Source organism: Trichosurus vulpecula, chromosome 4 (assembly GCF_011100635.1).
Source record: "Trichosurus vulpecula isolate mTriVul1 chromosome 4, mTriVul1.pri, whole genome shotgun sequence".
Taxonomy (NCBI): Eukaryota; Metazoa; Chordata; class Mammalia; order Diprotodontia; family Phalangeridae; genus Trichosurus; species Trichosurus vulpecula.
This window is the reverse complement of record NC_050576.1, coordinates 82,567,622-82,590,503: the sequence shown is the minus strand read 5'-3', so window position 1 is coordinate 82,590,503 and position 22,882 is coordinate 82,567,622. Positions and strand designations below refer to the sequence as shown.

The window sequence follows — 22,882 nt, the reverse complement described above, 5'->3', positions numbered from 1 at the left end:
ACAATGACTGATGACTGAATGAATATGTGGGATGAGGGAGAGGCAAAAGTTAAGACTCTGAGGTTGCAAACCTGAGTGACTAGAAGTATGATTGTATTGATCTCAGCGGAAATAGTTCGTTTCATGGACTACACAAGGTAACAAGCCATCACTGACATTGTTTTTGTCATTCACAAAAACTACGGCTCTTTTTTTCTTTCTCTATATACATCCAACCATTTTCCGTCTTATATTTGCATAGCTAGGTTGTGTGGAAAGAGTTTTGAGCTTGGATTCAAATCCTGCCTTTTGTGTTCACTAGTAGAGTAACCATGGATAAGTCATTTAACCTCTTAGAGTCTTAGTTTCTTACATTGCAAAATGGTGATATTAACATCCATAGAACTCAGCCACAGAGACTATGCTGGTGGTTTTGAGCATGTACCTTCACTAAAAGGCCTTATAAAACTTGATCTGTTAAATGTCTGGCATAATTGCTCCTATTTCTCACTCCCCAACAGGTTTCCCAAACTCTGTCACACACAAAAATAATAACTTCAGACACATTAATAAAATACAAGAAAATGTGGAAAGAATAAAGTGGTACCTGCAAACATCAACTCTGAAACATCAGGTTTCACATGGAGACAGGTAAAGAGGGGCAAAGGACACTGTGCCTTATTGACTTTTTCTTTCAAACTACTTAGAGTACAGCTCATCCTCTGTTCAAAGAAAAAATAAGAGACAAAGGTAGGTTAAATAAAATAGTTGTTATTTATACAGCACTTTAAGCTCTGCAAAATGTTTTTGCATATCTCATTTGATTTTTCCATCCCATTTTACAGAAGGGGAAAGAGATTTAGGGAAGTTAGTGACTTGCTCAAAATTAGAGTCAATATAAATGTGTGAGATGGGATTTGAACCTAGGTTTCCCTGACTCCAAGTTCTACAGTCTATTCACTAACCCATGCTACCTCTTTAACAGGATGTTTCTACATTGTTTTGGACCTTCATAATAAAGAGTATGTTGGTTGCTTTTAGAAATCTATGTAAACAAAATGAAAGGCAGACTGTATGAAGTAATGATCTGCATTCTAAAAACAGTCTAGGAAATTACGTCTTCAATTGAATTGCCAATTGTGGGGTCAGGAAGGAACTTTCCCTCAGGACACCTTGGCACTGAAGGATCCTTCTTCATCTCCTCTGTTTTATCTTCAGATGGAATGTTGAGCTGTGGTCATCAGTCAGGTGGGCGTGCTCCATTCCCTGGGATTGAGGGCAACATCCCCTGGCAATCCTGGATCCTTCCTGTAATGTGTGTGTGTGTGTGTGTGTGTGTGTGTTGGCTTCTACCTTCTCCCTCTTCAAAAAATCCTCTATGTATTGAGGCTGGACAAAGTGAGAGGGAAAAGTAGCTAAGCTGTCAGGGAAGCATTTTCCAAAACACAAAGTCAGGTAGAAAAGATCAGCTTTCTACAGATCAAACCACTGATTGCTGACTACACTGAAACGAAGCCTCATGGCCAAGTTAGTCTAACATTACACAAATAAGTTTGTTCTCTTCCAGTGAGCACTCCAAGTTCACTACATCACTGTCCATGATTTTCTCTGCAGAAGTGAGGTAATCATTTTGAGCATAAGAGTATTTGGAGGAAATGCCCACAGCAATGAAATCAGATCTTCTGGTGATGGGAGTATTAAAATGGTTTTTCACACAATCATTCCTAAAGGCAAGTGCGAAGAGTGGTGGACTTGGAGTCGGGAGAGAAGTGGATTTGAATCCTCTCTTAGACGCTAGCTTCATGGACATAAGCAAGTCATTTAAGTCGTGTCTCAGTTTTCCCATCTGTAAAATGGGGGTAGTAATAATTGCAGTACCTACCCCCCAGGAATATTGTGAGTATCAAGTGAGATAAGTATTGCAGACCTTCACAAACCTCCAAGCACTATATATCAATGTCAAATATTATGGTCACTATTATTATTATCATTAATACTGATGATTCTAAGGAAATTTCCTACCATCATACTTTTTCACATTACTTTTTAAATAGTCTATCTATTTCTCCATAAAATGGAAGAGGAAGATGAAAGAAAGTCATAAGAAAATGCCCTTAACATAGAGAATACTCTATATCACACCTAACTACTAACATGGCCAGAATGATCCAAATTCCCTGTTATAGAACAAAGAGTTAAAAACATGTTTAAAAACATGCACACACCAAAACACAGAAAGCCTTTCAATTAGGTATCTACTCCATTAATCAAGAGGTAAAAGACTGGCACATTCAATTAAGGACCTTAGCCCCAGACATTTACTTAATCATTTAGATTTCATAAAAGTTTTCATCACTTAACTAAGCAATAATACTCCAGTTATCTATCATTGTGAGACTTAACAAAAAAACCCATATTTTATACAGTCTGATGGAAGATTGTATTTCTATTTTAAAAGGGACTGGAAATGTTAGTGTAGCTTACGTTATGAATTAGAGTTTCTCCAATTAACATCCCAAAGATGTCAGTAAAAGTGACTGGCTGTCCCGAGCTTTTCTTCTTCCATAAGGACTCAATATAGCGTTTGACTTTCTGAGGCGTGAGCAGCAAAAGGGGATTGTGACTGACACTGACCATCAGCTCCTCATTAATTTCCTTTGGTCCCTTCTCTGGAAAATCAGGATGAGAATATAGAGATGACATGTACCTATAAGAATAAAGAAAACACAGTCAACAAAGATCAAGGCCTCAGGGCAGTTGTCTCAAAAAGAAAATCATACCATCATATCAAAATAAAGTGAAGAACAGCTAATAAAAGATCTCTGGCCCAAAGAAAGATGATTCAATATGCATAATTATGTAATACATAGGAAGGTATGTTTTGTCTTCCCAATTACCAATGAGTTCGACCAAAGAAGAAGCTACTTTTTTCTTAACTTTTTACTTGTATTCCCCTATCACCTAGTATGGTACTCTTGGTCATAGGCTTCTAGGGTGTTCATTGGTTATAGGATCATTAATTTAGATTTGAAAGGAATCTTAGAGGTCATCTAGTCCAACTCTGTCATTTTGTAGAAAACAAAACTGAGACCAAAAGAGGAAAAGTTACTCACTCGGTATCACATAAGCAAGTAAATGGTAGACCCAGGGTCCAAAACCAGGTTCCCTAGCTCCAAAGTCAGCATGCTTTGAACTGCCCCACACTGTTGACTATTTCACTTACCATTGATAACTTAATAAAGTGCAAAGAAAACAAAGTGCCAGAGAGGGAAGAGAAAAGGATTTCAGCCAAAGGAAAAATAGGACATACATATTTGCCTCCTCTTCTCTTGAGAGTCAAATCTGGCATTTAGCACAATGCCTGGCACATTATTAATAAATGTGGATTACAAAAAGCCAGTTGGATGGGAAACCCACTGAGTTATTCAATTAAAATAAATTTAAAAAAAGATATATGTCATGGACAGACATTTCAGATGAACTGAAATCAGAGTTGACTAGGAAGAAGGGTTAAGATTGCTAGATTTCATTTGAGAAATTGAACAGAATTTTGATGATCCCAAATATCTTCCTAATGCAACAGCCCATCTTTTCAATAGCAGTATTTCCCTGACAAAATGTATATAACTAGGAATCACTAATCACCATGATATGCAATAGACCATTCATCCACTTGATTGTTCCCATGTGTATTGCTAGTGTTCCCATGTGTATTCACTACTAAATAACTGTAGAACTGAGAAGGTACTGTAGTATTCTAAGGAGTAATGAAAACAATATGGCGCTATCAAAAAAGGAGCATTTAGGGAATTTACCATCTATAGACCATTGTTTTTCCATTTAGACCCTGTTCTTCCATGAAACTGACAGCAGCTTTCGTGAGTATATGTATCCTGCTATTATGTCTCATATCATATTGCCAATAAAAGCATCTTCAGAGAAAGTTATTTCTACTGGAACATGTCAAGGATTGTCTTATGATCTTAATATATGCACAGGAAGTACCTTATTGGAAAAGAGCTTTTTATGCTCAATTTTTTTCTTTTGTTTTTTTTTGGTTTTTTGGAGTGGGGGAAGGCAGAGAAATTGGGGGTTAAATTACTTGCCCAAGGTCACACAGCTGGTAAGTGTGTAAAGTGTCTGAGGTCATATTTGAACTCAGGTCCTCCTGACTCCAGGGCCAGTGCTCTACTAACTGTGCCACCTAGTTGCCCCTCAATTTTTAAAGAGCAAAATGTAGATAGAGAGAAATTCTGGGTTTGCTCCAACTCTCAATCAGTTGTGCAACTATGAAGATAATTACTAGTGTAAAAAAATCATCCACAAAATTCTACTTCTTTTCAGCTCCTGTCTTCATCAAGGATACCTGCAATATACACCTAGATCATTCTCACAATGATTTTATAGAGAGAAGAAAGACACCTCAAGTTGAAGCTGTTGTAATTGTACATGCTATCTTCCAATCCGTACATCCTTCCTTCTGAAACAGTGTTGATTGTATCCTTTGTTCTAACTAGTTACTGCACACTGACAGCTGATTATAAAAGTACTCTTATCAGTAACCAGACATTTCCTCTCTATTTTGTTATGATCACTTTCATTTTTCATGTGATTTATTTTTTGGTGATGACTATTTCTGAGCCTTCTTAGTTTCTCCTTGAAAATGTTAATGATATATAGGCATATGTAACGTTTGAGTAAGACGAAAAACTTTCCTTAATCCATACATGCATATGTGTGTGATATTATCATATATTAATACCCAATACACATATGGTAGTAATAATAATGATGATAATAACTAGCATTTTATGTATCACTTTAAGATTTGCAAATTGTATCACATAATTACCTCATTTGCTCTCAGAACAATGCTGTAGGGATAAGTGCTATTATTATCCCAATTTTACAGGTGGTGAAACTAAGGCTGAAAGATTAAGTGAGTTGCCTAGGATCCCAGAGTTACGTAACTGTAGGAGGCAAGATTTAAAGCCAGGTCTTTCTAACCACAAGTTAAATATTCTATCCACTATGTCATCTAAATACACTCACCTATACATCCCTACACGAACATTTCAGATCTATTTCACAGATAGAGGGAACTCCCAGTCAAGAAACTCCCTCTAACAATATAAGGTTGCAATTGTCTACAATTTATAGTCTTAGAGGGTTGCCTATGAGTACAGAAAGATAAAGTGATTTTTTTTTCCTGGAGGCTTACAACCAAGATACACCATAATTGGGACTTGAATTAAGGTCTTCTTGACTCCCGAGGTCAGCTCCCTTTTCATCTCTTCATTATTCTAAGCTGCCTCTCAACCATTCTTGTTTCCACATTATTTTTCCCCATCTCCCCTAGGTATCATCCTCACAATGAAGCCAGCTAATATAAAATCAAAATACCTGATGTTCATTTGGAAATGTATTTCTTCATGTGATTTCTTGATCTCTCGGTCCTCTTTGTGACAAATGGAATTTGGAACTCAATTTTTTAAATGTTGAAAATTGTTTTAACATTTAATTGGGGGAAAAGAAAATATTATTTTAAAAAACTACATTATCACTTCCAGTTCATCCACCTCGTATTATCAAGTTGATGTTCTCCTCTTCAGGTTTGTCAATTTCCAAACATGGCAACTGTAGAGTATCTGGATGTGCCACAGTACCCCTCTAGTCTCTTCAGCAAGTCCCTTTTGCTACTCTATTACTTTGAAAACAATGTATGGCTTTCCATTGCTCTCTTCTGGTTTTAATTAAAATTTCATAAACTCTCAGTTATCCCCGTAAGCCTGTATTTATTTCTTTTCCCTAAGAAAGCTAACTTGTTTTATCATCCATACTCAGTGTGTTAGTATATCAAATTCTGAAGCCATGAGTACTGCTTTTGCTTATATTCCTGAATATTGCCTCCTGTGAGTTACTAGAGCTAGGATAATATTATAGACCAAGAGCTGCATTGGTACTTTCATCAATCTAAACTGCTTATTTTAACTCATAATTAAAACGAAGCCAAGAGATGATAAATCACTCGCTGAAAGGCACATGGTTAATAAATTTTGGACTCAGGTCCTCAGATTCCAAATCCTGTGTTTTAACCCCGATTTCCATGTGGTCTCTTACTACTCTTTTTATTTGCCAATATCACATCTGCTATCCTCTAGGGTATGCAGTCGTATATAAATGGTTTTCTCTCTGTCATTCGACTAATAGTTTTCAGCCTCCCAACCACCACTATGTAGGATCAGCATCTTCATGGTCCTTATTAACTGTGCTCCACCTTACTCTTGTGTGTCAGGTCACAGAAAGAAATCTAAAACTATCTGTAGCCAGCTAGTTACATTCCAAATCATTTCTTATCTTCTGAAAGTCCCAGCTATCAATCAGGAGCAGTAATGAATATCCCTATTGGAAGATTCATCTATCTTTCTATAAACATGCATACACATGTATGAATACATATTACAATAATCTATATACATATGTATTGTGTATATATGAATATGCATATGTATGTACGAAATTGTTATTCATATTGGAAAATTCTAGAGAGAATCTCTGACATCATTATTGTTGTTCATAATGTAATTATTATTATAGCGAGTATGTATATGTTTATCTAGTGGTTTAAGCTGTGAAAAGTACCTTACACGTGGTGCCTCATCTGATAAAATATACAACATATCTTTTTTCTCTTCCTCACTGCTTAGACATGGGCTGGTTTTGACTTATGTCTTTCCCACAACACCAATTTCTGTTCTTATGTCTTTTAATTAATGCTTTTAAAAGTTGCTACAAAATTGAAGGGAATAAAGTGGCAATCTCTTTACAAAGAGGGATTCTCTTTGGGTCAGGAAGGGAATAGCTGACTGGTTACCTGAATGAACTAATTCTTCAAATGGGGTCTTTAAAAAGCTTAACTTATTAACTTATTTCAGCATAAGTTACTCTAGCAGGTAGTCAACCAAGTGATGAAATAAAACAGTTGAAACCAAGGCCTTTAGAAGGAATCTCCCTTTTTTGGTGGGGGTGGGGGGCAGAGGGGCAAAAAGGAGAAGAGAATTTTTCTCTGTCCTATTGACAAAATGACAGAAAAACGGACCAATAGATTAGTTTTGTGAATCTACTTTTTCTTTCTTTTTCCACTTTCTTTTTCATTCTTGGTTACAAGGGGGTGGCTCTCTGGCTGGTGAGGGGAGAAGAATGTATTGGAAATTAAGGTGATGTACAAACAAAATATATCAATGAAAATAAAACAACATAAATTAATAATATATTTTATAGTCAAAGTTCTTACTTTAAAGATAATAGCAGCTGCAGTGGGAGTTTTGCCCTCAATAACATTCTTTTCTGTGATCAAATCAAATCTGGGTGGTCTAGGGCTCCTCCAAATGCTTCTCTATTACCTCATTTTTGTCAAACAATGGCAGTGGATCAATTAAACATGAATCTTACACAACTCAGACATTTATTTTCCCAAGGTTTTTTTTCCTTCATTCTACTCATTGGCCGTCTTACCTCATTTCACACCTAAATGTCGTGGCAAAAATCCTACAAAGGATTCCCACTGAGCAAAAACAATGAATAACTCCATCTGTTTAAAAAAAAGTGTTCCATTTCATCTAGCTATCTCCGAAGAATTGGACTGAAAATCATATTCAATATCCCTCGAAAAGCCTACTATTTGGTAAATTGAGATTTGAATAATTATTAAATACTTGTTACATAGGATAACCAACAATTTTGTCACTCCTGGAAAAAATTTTACTATTGAAAAAAACAAAATGTTCATAGTAGAAAAGCAGCTTAATTTGAACAATACACGGCACAATTTATTATTAAACAGTGAGTGACAAGACTACATTTAAGGTTTTCCTAGGATCAAATTTACATTCCTGCTTTCACTCTCAATAGGTTAACTGTATGTAGAGTTCTTTAAAGTCATGGGAAGCACCATGAACGGAAGAGATATGGAAGGGAGGGTGAATGTGGAAAATCTGGCACATTTATGAAAGATAAACATACTCAGTGACTTCTTGAGATGTTATAATTCTCCGCCTTCATTATATTATGCATACTCCATCTAGACTTCAAAGAAACTCTGCGATAGTTTTTGGACAATTTCAATATCACACCCTCCAGCTGTGTTTTTCTTTTTTTAATGAAAACTAGTGATCACTTTATGTCTCTATTTTTTTAACCTTTATTTTCTCATCAATTCATGTCCTAGGGAGTTATATACAAACTTTGCTGTGTAAATGAACCTATATCATAAAACTGAAGAAAGTCTTTAGGAAGAAATACTAAAATTATTTACAGGATCATATCTAAATTCTGTAAACATTGTCCTTCGAACTGATTAATCCCGACTCTTTTGCCAGATGCTGCAATAAGTCAGTTTGCTTCAATGAAATAGTAATTCTATGTAGCTGAATATTCTGTTCTAGTTTACATAGGGATAGGAACTGGATCTGTAGTTTCACTTATATATCAAATTCCCTGATTAGGAAATTCCCTTTACCAATGCAAGCCTATAACTTCAAGTCTTAGAGAGTTGTCTATAACACTAAAAGGTTAGGGGACTTGTCCATGGTCACTGAGCCAACATGGAACCTAAATTCAGTTCTTCCTGGCTCCAAGGCTGCTTCTCTATCCACTACACCACACTGCTTTTGGATTAGATCTTATGCTTTCCTTGATTTTGTCTTATTATAATGAGTTTGACTTGCCTCATCCATTAGATACAAAAATGATTCTTTAGAGTCAGACTATTAAAATCCTAATGTATTTTTGGAGAACTGAAATAATTCATTTCGTCTTTCTCCACACTAACTTTCATGGCGTTGCAAAAACTCAATCAACAAGCATGTACCAAGTACAGTGGTAAGTGCTGTGGATAAAAATACAAAATCAAAACAATCCCTGCCCTCAAGGAGATTACATTCTATCTATTGGGACAAAGATATAAATAGGTATTTATAAAGTATATATAACATAGATATAAAATAATATGTATAGTAAAATACCCAAAGTTAGCACTGAATAAATATATGTGCACACTAAATATTTTAGTTAACACTGTATAAAATGTATGCTGCATATAAAGTATTATCCTACCCATCTAGTAGCTTTGAATATATTTGGGGAGAAAAGACAGATGTCCATGGAACCACCAAAAAAGGCAATAAACGATTGAATATCAGATAGTTTGGCACTCAGATATTATTACAAATAATAAGTGTTTCGCTGGAGTTGAGTGAAGTGAGAGGCCATGTTGGTCAAAGTTATTTTGGAAAAATGTCATGCAGATATTAGAATTTGAGATGGATCTTGAAGGGTGGATACCACTGGAATAAGTAGAGAAGAGTGGAGGAGAGCATTGAGGCAGCTGATGATGGACAGAGCTCTGGGACTGAAGTCAGGAAAATTTAGTTCAAAACCATCCTTATTAACTTATTCTTATTCTCTTTCTTCTTATTATTTTTCTTATTATTATTATTATTAATTATTATTATCATCATTATCATTATTATTACCCTGAAATAGCATTTACCAGTCTGGATTCTTGTGAAGACCAAATGAGATAACATTTGTAAAAAAATGTTTAGCAAAATGCCTAGCACATAGTAGGTTCTATATAAATGCTTATTCTCTTTCCCTTCTCAATATGGGAAGAAAAAGTTACAGAGCCACAAAGGTTGTATGTGTGTTTGTGTATGTGTGTGTGTGTGTGTGTGCATATGTGTACAAAGAAAAGTGATTTCTCCAATCCTAAAGGAAAGGCTCAACAGACAATGGAAAGAGAAACTAGGTTGCTTCCTGAGCATATCATCATTTCTTGGGCTAGCTGACTACCTGTTACCTAATTTATAATGAAGTTTCTGTCATTCATTATAGAAAGCAAATTCAGGCCAATCTGAAAATCTCCATCAAAGAACTAATGATTCTAGAAATCAGCAACAATCCTGAATCAATACTACATCTATAAATAAATCTGCTGAGATCAAGAGTTTCACTAATAAAAATAGCAACAATGATAGTTAATATTTTTTGTGTAACCTTTTACATAAATTACTTCATTTGATCATGATCAAGCCCACACAGTATCAGGAGTCACCCTGAATTTGATATCATTACATCACCATCAAGACATGGGTCAAGACAGCTCATAATCTGGTCCCCAAAGCACTTGTTTGCTGAACAGGCTCCAAGCTCCATTTGGATTTTAACCACCCACAGATAGTAGTGAAGCCATGGGAAGGAAAAGTTGCCACGTTTAAAAAATTATTACAACAGTGGGTATAGGCCTTGAAGTACATAAAGAATTAGAACCGTTAAGCTACTGATATAAAAATCACTGCTAATGACTATTCTGTATTTAGTATACAAAAGGATTTAGAGAACTGAGATCAATTGTGCTCAAAGAACCTTCATACTATTCTCAAATGAGCATTGTTGTTGTTCAGTCATTCAGTTGTGTCTAACTCTGTGTGATGCAATGGACTTATCCATGGGGTTTTCTTGGCAAAGACATTGGAGTGGTTTGCCATTTCCTTCTCCATTTTGTTCTCATGTTACAGATGAGAAACTGGGGTAAATAGGGGCTAAGCGACATTCCCAAGTTAACACAACTAGTAAATGTCTGAGGTCAAATTTTAACTCAGATGTTTCAGGCCTGGTGCTTTAGCCATTGTACCATCTAGCTACCCCACAAGTAAGTATAGGCCTCAGTCATGATAAAACAAATAAGTCTCTGAGGAAGAAATATCTCTCTTTTTAGCAAGAATAATCTTTGCCCCCACCCCCAAGACATACATACTCTTGGCTTTTTCCCACTCCCACCTAAATCATCAGGAACCTTGTTCCATTAAGTATCTCCTATCTCTTGAACACTCAGTCTTTTCATCCTCATTGACCTAAGTAAAGTATGCCCTAATCAAGAAAGAGAAACGAAGGAAGGAAGGAAGGAAGGAAGGAAGGAAGGAAGGAAGGAAGGAAGGAAGGGAGGGAGGGAGGGAGTGAGAGAGAAAGACAGAAAGGAAGAAAGGAAGAAATGAAGGAAGGAAGGAAGGAAGGAAGGAAGGAAGGAAGGAAGGAAGAGATAGGAAGAAGGAAAGAAGGAAGCAAGAAAGAAAGAAAGAAAGAAAGAAAGAAAGAAAGAAAGAAAGAAAGGAAGAAAGAAAGAAAAAAGAAATGAAGAAAGAAAGAAAGGAAGGAAGGAAGGAAGGAAGGAAGGAAGGAAGGAAGAAAGAGATAGGAAGAAGGAAAGAAGGAAGCAAGAAAGAAAGAAAGAAAGAAAGAAAGAAAGAAAGAAAGAAAAGAAGAAAGGAAGGAAGGAAGAAAGAAAGAAAGAAAGAAAGAAAGAAAGAAAGAAAGAAAGAAAGAAAGAAAGAAAGGAAGGAAGGAAGGAAGGAAAGAAGGGATAGGAAGAAGGAAAGAAGGAAGCAAGAAAGAAAGAAAAGAAGGAAAGAAGGAAGGAAGGAAGGAAGCAAGAAAGAAAGAAAGAAAAGAAGGAAGGAAAGAAGAAGAGAAAAGCTTAATGGAATAAAGAAGGCATGGTGGAGTTGAATATATTCATTGGTGGAAGGACTAATCACAGAGAGAATTTCTCATTGGAAACTCCCTACCCAGATGGAGATCTTCAATAGTTTTACAACTTACTGACTTAAAAAGTTCCTTAGTATACTGAGAGGATAAGTGATGTGCTCAGTGTATCACAGATAATATACAGGCGTTCCTCACTCTGAGTCACACTATCCACTCTATCAAGTACTTTGTGCTGCTTCTTTGTCACAAATTGCATACGTGTGTGTGTGTGTGTGTGTGTGTGTGTGTGTGTGTGTGTGAGTGTGAGTGAGAGAGAGAGCATTTTTATAACACTTTAAAGTTTTCAAAATGCTTTACTTATGTCAATTCATTTTATCTTCGCAACAACCCTGTGAGGTAGATACCATTATAATCTCCATTTTACATATGGGAAAACTGAGGTACAAGGAAGTTAAGTGACTTGCTCAGGGTCACACAGTCAGTAAGGATTCTGAGGCAGCATTTGAACTCCAGTACCCCTAACTCTAAGCCTTGCACTCTATCTACTATACCACCTAGCTGCCTAATGAAATAACCAATGGATTCTGGATATTTTTAGTCATGGTATGTGGATAGCAATCCATGAAAATGCTCTTTCCTTTTCACAGTTCACTGTCAGAACAATCGATTCCTTTTATGCCAAAATAGATTGACTGGATTTATTAGGATAAAATGATAAATTAATTCAATGCAGCTGAGCCAGAGGAGTTTGCCTTTCTGTGGTTCTTTCACCTGTATGCACGGCTTAACTAAGAGCCAGAGCATCTTAGCCAAAAGAGCTTTCATAAATGTATTTGCGGAAAGAATCATATTACATTGAAATATGACAAACCTATATATTTTTATGTTGTGAAAACAGATTCTATCCAAATTAATTTATTTAAAATTTCTATCCAAAATTGATTTTATATTTACTGGACTTAGATATGAACTGAGAAAACTCATCATACGGTTCATATTTGAAACAGATGTTAAAATTATTTTGTTTAATCCTTGTTTATACCAAAACATTGTGAAATATTCCACATGTTTTCAGTAATGCCTTCCGTACTATTTGGCCCTAAGGAAAATGCATACTTAATGAATAGCATGGACTTCAATATAATAATCATTTTTATTTACGAAGAATTTTCCAGTTAAATATGCTTCACAATGACATCACTATCTGATTGGTTCCTCAATAAGGACCCTATGAGTTGGGAATGCAAATGCTATGTATGCCTGTTTTACAGATGAGCAATCTGGGCTTAAAGGAATAAAGTGCCTTGGTCAAGGCTCCTCAGCTATCAGACTAGGCACTGGATTCTTTCAAGACCCAGCTCAAATTTTAAATTCTGCAAACTGCCTTTCTCAGATCCTCTCTCTAAAGCTTCTCCCAATCCCAACTGAGCCTTTCCTTTAACATGCAATTCACTTACAATGTTATCTTGTATGTAATAGTTGTTTGCATGTTGTCTCCATCATTAGAATGCGAGCTCCTTTAGGTTAGGGACCACATTTTTTTTGCCATTTCTTGTATCCCTAGCATTTCGCATGGTGCCCAACATAGTAATCACTGAAGTCAAAAGTATGAGATGCCATGACTATAGGCTTAGACTACTATGTACTTGGAAATGAAGAGGACAACCACGAAAGGAAAATGAGTCATATTACCTGTTTATTGGCTCAGTATTTTGTTAGCCTGAGTCTTTACATGGGAGCTGAAGGGCCTTTCAGACACATACTAAAATCTGATGTTCTCAGGAGAAACCATGGGTCTTCATAGAGGGCAAAGAGACCACTGACTAATACTAAAAACCTTCAAAAAAGTTGTTCTTTAAGCCCAGAGATTTTTTGACATGTTATATATAATATTTATATCTATAATATGGTTACATTTTAAATATATACACACATATATACACAAATATTCATATACATATATACTTGTAAATCTATATCTGATGGGGCTTCTCACAAAATTTCACTTAGGATGGCAACCTTTTAAAATCTGATATAATTTAGAATTTTTATTTTGTATATAATTATAAATGTTGCCATGCTAAGAAAAGTGAAATTTTGTGACAAGTCCTATCAGATATAGATTTACCCAGGGAACTTCTCCATGATTACCGGAAACCATTTTATTATGGTAAATTCAGTTCAGTATTTCAAAGTCTGAGTTTTATATTTTCAAAACAATAGGAATACAAAATGAAAACAATTTAAAATACCAAATGGTAATACCAAGATTAAAAAATGCAGACTTACCAGGTAGAGCCAGAAAGACCAGCAACATATGTGGCACAATCCAAAATTCCTGATTCATACAGTGCCTTCATCACACCAGAAAATCCGACCATGGCACGGAATCCACCACCTGAACCCAGCACAGCAATCACTGGCACCTAAGGAAAATTAAATGGCCAAGGTCCAAATAAGGTAAAAGTCATAAAATGTACTATGCATTTGAAAACCAAAAGAAGATTGTTCTTGGTGTCTGTTGCTCAACTTTTGATTTATAAATTCCTGACGAAGAACAGCAGTTTCACTTCTTTGACAACCTAAACCCGTTACCAAAATGAAATTATTCAAAAGGAAAGCAATTAATTTGACATTAGAAAAAAACTATTAGAAAGTCCTAAAAACAAAAAAAAAGGATACCGTATTATTCAATTCAATAAAATAATTGATAAATTTAAATCTTCAATAAGATTTTTCTCTTTCTGTTGGTGGTATTATCTACTAGTTACTCAGGCTTTAATTACTGGCATCATCCTTGATTCTTCCTTCCTTATCACTTCCCACATCCAATTGACTACCAAGTACTGCTGATTTGACCCTGAAATATTTCCTGCATCCACCCCCTCTGTTCTATTGTCACTGACACCACCACCACCTTAGTGTCAGCACTCATAGTTTCTTGCCTACTCTGTTGGAGCAGTCTCCTAACTGACCTCTAGCTATTTTAAAAATGAGAATTACATAGTGCTTTTCAGTTTTCAATATACATCCACATTGCTGATCTCATTTGATGACTACAACTATAAAGCTTGCAAGACCATTATCCTCTTTTGTAGAGACAACAAACCTGAATGAAGCTCAGAGAAGCTGAGAATTGTCTAAAGGCCTTTGGCTAATATGTACAAAAGCCAGAAATATAACCTGAGTTACTTGTTTAGTGTAATGTCATTTACACAGTCCTACATTACCTCAACTTTAAACCTAAAAGGTGAAAGATTTTATGAATCCAAACTCTTAAACTTAAGACCTTATTAGATCTGTACTATTTAACATAAATTATTCTTCAGTGAGAAAACCATGTACCAAGAATTTCTAAGACCTCAATGTGAAATTTGGCTCTCAATGGTCATTTTGCTAGTACAGCTTGAAAGTCACAGAATTATAGAATCCTGTAGTTGAAAGAGCCTTTTTAAGTTTTTAGATTCCTTTATTCCAACCCCCCTCATTTTACAGATAAGTAAACTGAGGCTCAAAGAGTTTACAAGATTTGCCCAAAGGCAAAGTGTTAAGTAGTGGCAGGGCCATGATGATCTGTCTTTCAAGGCCAGGGTTCGTTTCAGTACATGTGGCCTCCCCAAACAGACAAACTGGAGATGTAGTTATGAGAAGTTAGATCTCAAACTTGCACCAGAAATATTCTCTCATTTCAGCATAGAACCACAAGGTGTACTGATTTTTGCTTTGTTATCTGATTTTGACCCTTTGTCCATTGGTTTGAAAGACTTCTCTGAATTTTTCAGAGAAATTTACAGATGCGGGGTTGGGGGAGAGCCAGAAAGACCAGAAGTGTTTTCTTGTTTGTTGTTCGTGTATTCATTTGGTTCTGCCCTATTAAATACCAGCATTTTCATGAAAGATACTAACCTTTATTGCCTAGGTTTGTTTTTGTTGATGGTTAGTAAGTTTATATAGAAGGAAACATGGTGGACTTGTAACCAAAAAGTCCTAGTCTCATATCTGGCCTCTGAAATGCCTTAGCTACACTTAGTGTACACCCCTCTTCCACTTTTCCTATCCTTCCATTGTATTCTAAGCTTTTTCACTGCCTTGATATTTACCTATATTGTATACCTTACAATCAAACACTTCATTATACCATTGTTCACTATTTATTTCTCTCTTTGGTATTCTCTCTGTAACTAAACCATAAGCAATTACAAATACATGGCCTGCGGGCTATTGTCACACCCTGAGTGCAGTTGAACTAGATTAAAATGTAATTGGGAAATATTTAACAAAATAAATAAAAGTACTATAAAACACAGATGACAACATGTTTTAAAACTAAGTCAATATGTGGCTGCAGGTATCCTCATGTATGGATTAGTGTCCCCCTTTTGATGTGTTTGCTATCATTGGTGATCAAACAGTTGGCCATGGAGTCAGAAAGACCCAAGCAATGCTAAGTACTGGGGGGAAAGTACTGGCTCTGGAGTCAGAGGAAAGAGGTTCAAATCTCACCTACGATATTTACTACCTGGGTGACCTTGAACGAGTAACTTACCCTCCCTGAGCCTCAAGCAACTCCTAATCGTGTTAGAGAATAACTATGATCTATGTCGATGGAAAGAACTCATAGGATGACAAAAACCAGAGATCATTGACATATTCTTAAGATTGTTATTATTACTAATAATAACATCAATAATGCAATTAACAAAAAGAAATAAAAAACCTAGCAGGCACGGCTATTAATATACCAAAGCAAGATGGGGAAAAAGAAAAATTAGAGCCTCTGAATATTATCCAGTTTCACTTTCTTGAATTTAATTAATCAACTAACAGGTTGATGATCTACTATTCCACATACACATTTCTAGGAGGAGAGGAATATAATATATGCCACAAGGAGCTTGTTCTGGTCTAGTTTTTGCTTGTTGTTCTTTGGGGATGGGGGTACAGCAAGGCCTGGAGCTATGATCTCCCAACGTGAAATTTGTCATCAACTTCACAGATGGGGTATATAAACAAAAAAATTTATTTGCTTTTTAATTTCATAAGATAACGCATCTAGAACTGGAAGGAATCTCAAAGACCATCTAATCCAATCCCTTCACTTCACATATAAGAAAACTGAGTTCAGGAAGGTAACCTGTCCAAGGTCATACAGGTAATGAGTGTCAGAGGAGAAATTTGAATCTCTTTCCTCTGACTCCAGAGCCAATATTAAACTCCAATCAGGTCTTTCAATTCTTTGGCCAACCATCTATCTAATATATAACACTAAATGGCTGACGATTCAATTGAATGAGAAAATAAAAGGGCAAAAAGAAATAGTGAACAGTGGAACAAGACATTTATAATTCAATGTTTCATAAATAAACAATGAAGTAGTAAAAAAAAAAAAGCCTAAGAATACCACTGAAGAATGGAATAAAGTGAGATATGTTTAAGGTGGTGAAAATAACAGACTATATCGTTTACTTAGCATAAAATCACAGAAGTGATCTTAACATCACTTAAGTCAACTGGAAGATGTACTTCCTCTGACTAGAGATGCCATTACTTGTTTTCAGTTGCAAATAGGTGACTCTCTCTCTCTCTCCTTGGTCTCTCATAAGCCCCCACCTGAATTTTAACATGAAACATTCAGAATTTCATAGAATGTTAAAAGGTGAAAAGGACTTTAAAAAAATAATTCAGTCCAACTCCCTCAGTTTCACAGCTAAAGTAAGGCTCAGAGAAGTTGAGTGTTTTACCTGATATCACATAAGTAGCACCACAGGGATTCAAACTGGACTGGAAAGAGTCTGTACACACAATGTGACCCAGCAATAGAACTACTAGGTCCATATTCACAAATGTCGAGGACATACAGAAAAGACCCTTCTATACAAAAAATAAGTCATATCGATACATTTTATTGTCACAAAGAACTAAAAATAAAGTGGGTGCTTATGGGGGATTTACTTAACTAATTGTGGTACATGAATGATGGAACATTATTGCTCTATAAGGAATTAAGAATAAAAAGTAACAAATTTGTATTAAGCACTTCTTTCCAAATATTGTGCTAAGCACTAGGGATACTGAGAGAGGCAAAAACAATTTTTTCCCTCAAGAAGCTTTTATTCCAACAAGGGAAACAAAATGAAAATAACTAGTTAGAAAAAAGACACATACAGAGTAGATGATAAGTAATCTCAAAATAGTCTGAGGAAAGTTGGAAAGTCCCATTAGAGAAACAACTTGATTGTGTTACAGAGTTTCTTGGGCCACAGATACTCACAGAGCTCAAACTCTAACTTTTTCTAGGGGTGGAGAGGAAAGCCCAGAGAACTAGTCCCTTCCTTCAGTATGCACAGCAGTTGACCCTCCATGAGACATCTAGCTCTACTCTGAGGGATCAGAAATCAAGGGAAGACAGATAACACCTCAGCTCCTGTTGGAAGTTTCTTCCATAGTGGGGGCACCTTTGCCTCTTCATCCTTGACCTTTCTTTCTCCCAAAATTTCACCATCCAAACTTCCCACACTTTCCTGAGATTCAGAGGCCGGTCATTGAGAAGGAGGACAAGTATAAAAGGACAGAGGACTCTCCTTAGGAGTGAAGTCATTTAAGGAATCCTGAGCCTCATAGTTACTCCAGAGAAAAGGAAAAAAATATTTCAGTCCCTGTAGATCTCTCCTTCTTGTTACATCTGAGCCATCTGACTTCTTAGATGCCAAGTATGAAGAAACTCGTAATTAGATGCTGCACTAAATTTAAAGAATAAGCTACCAAATTATCTTGGGGGAGTATTGGACATTATAGAGCTCTGGAGTCATTGTGTCTCCCCACATAGTAGTGTCTTCCCTCTGCTCACCAACCACAGCTACATTTAAGGGTGTTTTTTGTGCTATTTTCCCTTAACATAGGTTTGTGTTTGTGTGTATATACGTGTGTGTGTGTGTGTGTGTGAATTCCCTAGTTGTAAAAATTCCTAGTTACAGCTTTGATCCCAAAGTTTTCTCCATGATACCAAAAATATCTCCAAGTAATGTCACATTTTGAGCCAGGAGATCAAAAGGCTGTCCTTTTCAGAGCTTATTTAATCCAATACTCCAATTAACAGGGTAGTAATTAGGTGAATTAATATATTTGAGTCAATTCTACAAATATTTTGAAGTACTTATGGGGTGCAGAACACTCAACTGGCTGGTAGGGGAGATATGGTTGTTAGAACCAAATCAGATAATAACATGCAAAGCACTTCGCAAACATTAGAATACTATATGAATCCTAACTGTGATCATCATCTTGCCCTTTGTCTTCCTAAGATAAGTAGTTACCTATAAAGCCCAGTATGCCCAAGCTATTGGGGAACCCTGATTTAAATAAGCTCCATAAAGACAATAAATTCTATAAGTCCCATAAAGTTCAGAAAAAAAAATGTTTAAATGTCTTTACTTCCAAAATTCCTCAGATATAAAATCAAGCATAAAAGATAAGATGTTGGCAGCCAAATGATATTCTTCTGTGAATGAATCACTCCCTGTGATGTAAGAAGAATTTTAACAAAATATTAGAGCTGTAATCTGGCTCAATTTTCTCAATCAGGGTAGTCTGGGATATTCTGAAAGAGCTGTTACACCAATGAGTGACTAAAATTCAGCTGTTAGTCTTGGATCTAAATCCAGATAACTAAAACAAATACATGTTGCTGAGCATGTTTAGGTCCTATTGAGACAAAGTAACACTGCTTGGCCATAACCTAAATACCATATGTGTTTCCATTACTTGGATAGCTAATTACTAAAAATAGACTTTTACTTACCTTGAACTCCTGTTCGATATATTTGGAATAAAATGTATTAATGCTTGAACTTCAAAAAAAATACAATAAGCATGGCCAATTTACCTCCTTGTAAAGCAAAATAATAATAATAATATGATTTTTTTTTTAGGTTTTAATTACCTGGCAACTATGTTCTACGTCCAGTGGAAAGAGGAATATAGACATTCAAAAAACAAGAAGACATATGTTTTGGGCCACAGTAATACTCTGGAGAGATGTTAAAAAAGCAATCAGAGAATTTTGTATTGGAAGGGAACTGAGAGGCAAACTAGTCTAACTGCCAGTTTCACAGTAATCAGCTCCATTGTTCAGTTGTTTTAGTCATATATGACTCTTCATAACCATATTTGGGGTCTTCTTGGCAAAGATATTGGAGTGGTTTGACATTTCATTCATTTTGCAGATAAGGAAACTGAGGCAAAGGGTTTAAGTGACTTGCCCAGGGTCACACAGCTAGTAGATGTCTGAGGACAGGTTTAAACTCAGGAATATGAGTCTCCCTGACTCCAGGCCTTGTACTCTATCCACTGCCAAACCTAGTTGCCCTAATCAGCTCTATGATTCCCTAATAAGTGGTCATCTGGCATCTACTTGAAGACTTCCAGTGAGGAAGATACCATTTTCACCAGAGATGACCTATTAGGCTTTCTCATAACAGTCCTTCACACACTTGAAGACAGCTATCATGTGTGTTGGACATGGGCAAGAAGATAATGATTGCATCATTAGGATCTTTCTTTTTTTCTCCATACTAAATAACCCCGAGACCTTCAAATAATTTTCACATGGCATGGGCTAGAGTCATCATTGTTGTCATCACCACCACCACCACCACCATCATCATCATCACCATCTATCATTTAGCTTTAAGGTTTGCAAAGCTTTTAATATTAATTCATTTGATCCTCATAATAATCCTGGGAAGTAGTTGCTTTAATTATCCCCATTTTATAGTTGAACAAACCAAGGGAGGTTAAGTGACTTGCCTAGGGTCACACCTAGTAAGTGTCTGAGACTGGATTTGAACTCAGATCTTCCAGATTTCGAGTCTCATAGTCTACCAAGTCTGATTTTTCTCCCTCAATTCCAGTGTTTCATGTTGACAAAGAAAAATTCAACTCATTGATGCCTGTATACAATGAGTTGGTACATTCACTTGTCTTCATAGTAAATTGATTTAAGGGCCCATGCTGACTTTGAAGACAAATGTTCATCACTTCCTTCTTTAATACTGACTGCAAGGTACTAGCACCTCAATGAAGCCTTAATTCCCCCAGAAAGAAATGTTCTTTTCTTCCTCATACCTCATTTATATTCTTTTTTAAAAGTTTTCCTTATGATATCCCATAAGAGGTAGATAATTATTTTCATTTTTTCAAATAAGCTGAGTTTCACTGAAAAGAAATACACTGACCACGGTTCCTTCTGGTAAGTGGAATGTCAATATTTTGAGCCCTCATCTTCTGACTCCAAGTCTAGTACTCTCCAAATCAAGTTGCCAAAACATACCCATAAAATATATAAATAAAATTATTTTTTTAAATCTTTTTATACAAATAAAATCAGATTTAAATAATTGGAGAAATATTAATTGTTCATGTGTAGGCAGGGCCAATATAATAAAAATGACAATTTTACCTAAACTAATTTATATATTCGATGCCATCCCAATTAAATCACCAAAATTTATTTTGCTGAATTAGAAAATATAATAACAAAATTCATTTGGAAGAACAAAAAGTCAACAATATCAAAGGAACTAATGAAAAAAATTTGAAGGAAGCCAGGCTTAGCAATGCCAGATCTTAAATTATATTATAAGGCAGCAGTTATCAAACCCTATCTGGTACTGGCTAAGAAATAGAAAGGTAGATCAATGAAATAGAGTAGATATATAATTTACAGCAGTAAATAAGCACAATAACCTTGTATTTGACAAATGTAAAGATTTAAGATTTTGGGATAAGAATTCATTATTTGGTAATAATTGCTGGGAAAACTGGAAAGTAGTATGGCAGAGAGGTGAGAAGGGGAGCTAAGAAGGGACTTATATCTAATGGTCTCAATTTTTTCTATGAAATCTAAAGGGCAAGGTTCTCAGCTATGAGAACTGGACAGGGATGGGATGGGGTGGAAGGTGTTTGTCGAAGAACCCATGAGAGGTTTGAAAATGATGAATGATGAAATGTTTGGAGAGGTTTTAGAAAGGTTTTTCTACTCTACAGTAGGCCACAATTTTCCTATTCATTATGCTCAGTGCCCTATTCTGCATTAAATTTATTTGTGTCTTCTTTCTCTTACTACCTTATCAGGGCTTTGAAGACAGGAGGTATCAGATGTCATATTCACCTTAGCATTTTCCCTAGTACCTAATCTAGTGCTTTATACACTGTAGATGATTTTAAAAAGTACTTAAAATATATGAAGAAATCAAGATGGCTGTGTAATGCAAAATAATGCTAGACATAGAGTATTTTATGGATTGCAAACTGCTGCACACACTTCATTTAATTTGACCCACACAACAGCCCAATGAGGTAGGTGATTTTATTATCCTGATTTTGCCAGTGAGGGCATAGAAGCTCAGAAAGTTTAAGTGACTTAAACCAGGATCACACAGCAAATTAGTCTTTGAGCTGAAATTAGAATTCAGATCTTTCTCTTTCTTCATCTAGCTCAATGTTCCTATGCCTAGAAAGAGTAATTTTATCCTTTCACAGTGCAAGCCCAAAATTCTCCCATAAACTATTTGCAGGATGAGAAACACAATTCAGCATCTATGAAAACTACAATTTCCATGTTTCCGGCACTAACTATGAAAGGCACAAAGCCCTAAGGGTTTGGCTATGGCATTAACATAATGACACACATAGTTTTTGAATGAGTTAAATTCTGTGAAATGAAAGTGTAAAAATTCCCAACATTACTTACAAATCACAAGGTACATTGTTTATCTTAACCTAAAAATATCAATAATCTGTGACTTCTACAGAAATGAGAAGTCATTAAGGAAAAATAAACTTCCCCTTCTAATCTCACATACTGCTTTCCCCAAAGATATATTCTATTTTCAATGTACAATCATTAGAAATTTGAATCCTAGGTTAATAAAATAAAATAGGATTGAGAAACACAAAATTGTGAGTCTGTAAAAGAATTCCTGGGTGAGACACTCACTAAAGCATTGTGACAATAGAGTTAATTGGCATAGTTTTAATGAATACAGGACAATTAAAATATATTTTGGGTGCGGGTTTGTTTTATATTATTTGTAGTAAAAGTATTAGTCATTCTGACTTAATGATCGCATAGTTCACCAATCACTGCTGAATCTTCTGTCTTATTCTCTTCCCATTAGTAAAATCCATTAGTAAAAACTAATGTATCATAAGCTGGATGTGGTCAAATAAGAGATGGAAAGTTTAAATATTGACGTCTTGGATGTCAGTGAATATAAATAGATGGGAATGGGTGATTTTAATTCAGGTGATCATTACATACAATACTCTGGCTAAGAATACCTTAGAAGAAATGGAGTAG

General features: G+C 35.7%; 1 protein-coding gene across 1 annotated transcript in view; it reads right to left on the bottom strand.

Annotated features, from left to right (window-relative positions):
• PLA2G4A (phospholipase A2 group IVA) overlaps positions 1–22,882 on the bottom strand; it is a 165,248-nt gene that overhangs the window by 39,617 nt on the left and 102,749 nt on the right. The window contains exons 8-10 of the mRNA XM_036753292.1: positions 13,813–13,949; positions 2,464–2,686; positions 587–701 (exon numbers count right to left, since the gene is read on the bottom strand). Of these exons, the coding sequence (XP_036609187.1) occupies positions 587–701; positions 2,464–2,686; positions 13,813–13,949 (475 nt within the window). The remainder of the gene's footprint in view (positions 1–586; positions 702–2,463; positions 2,687–13,812; positions 13,950–22,882) is intronic.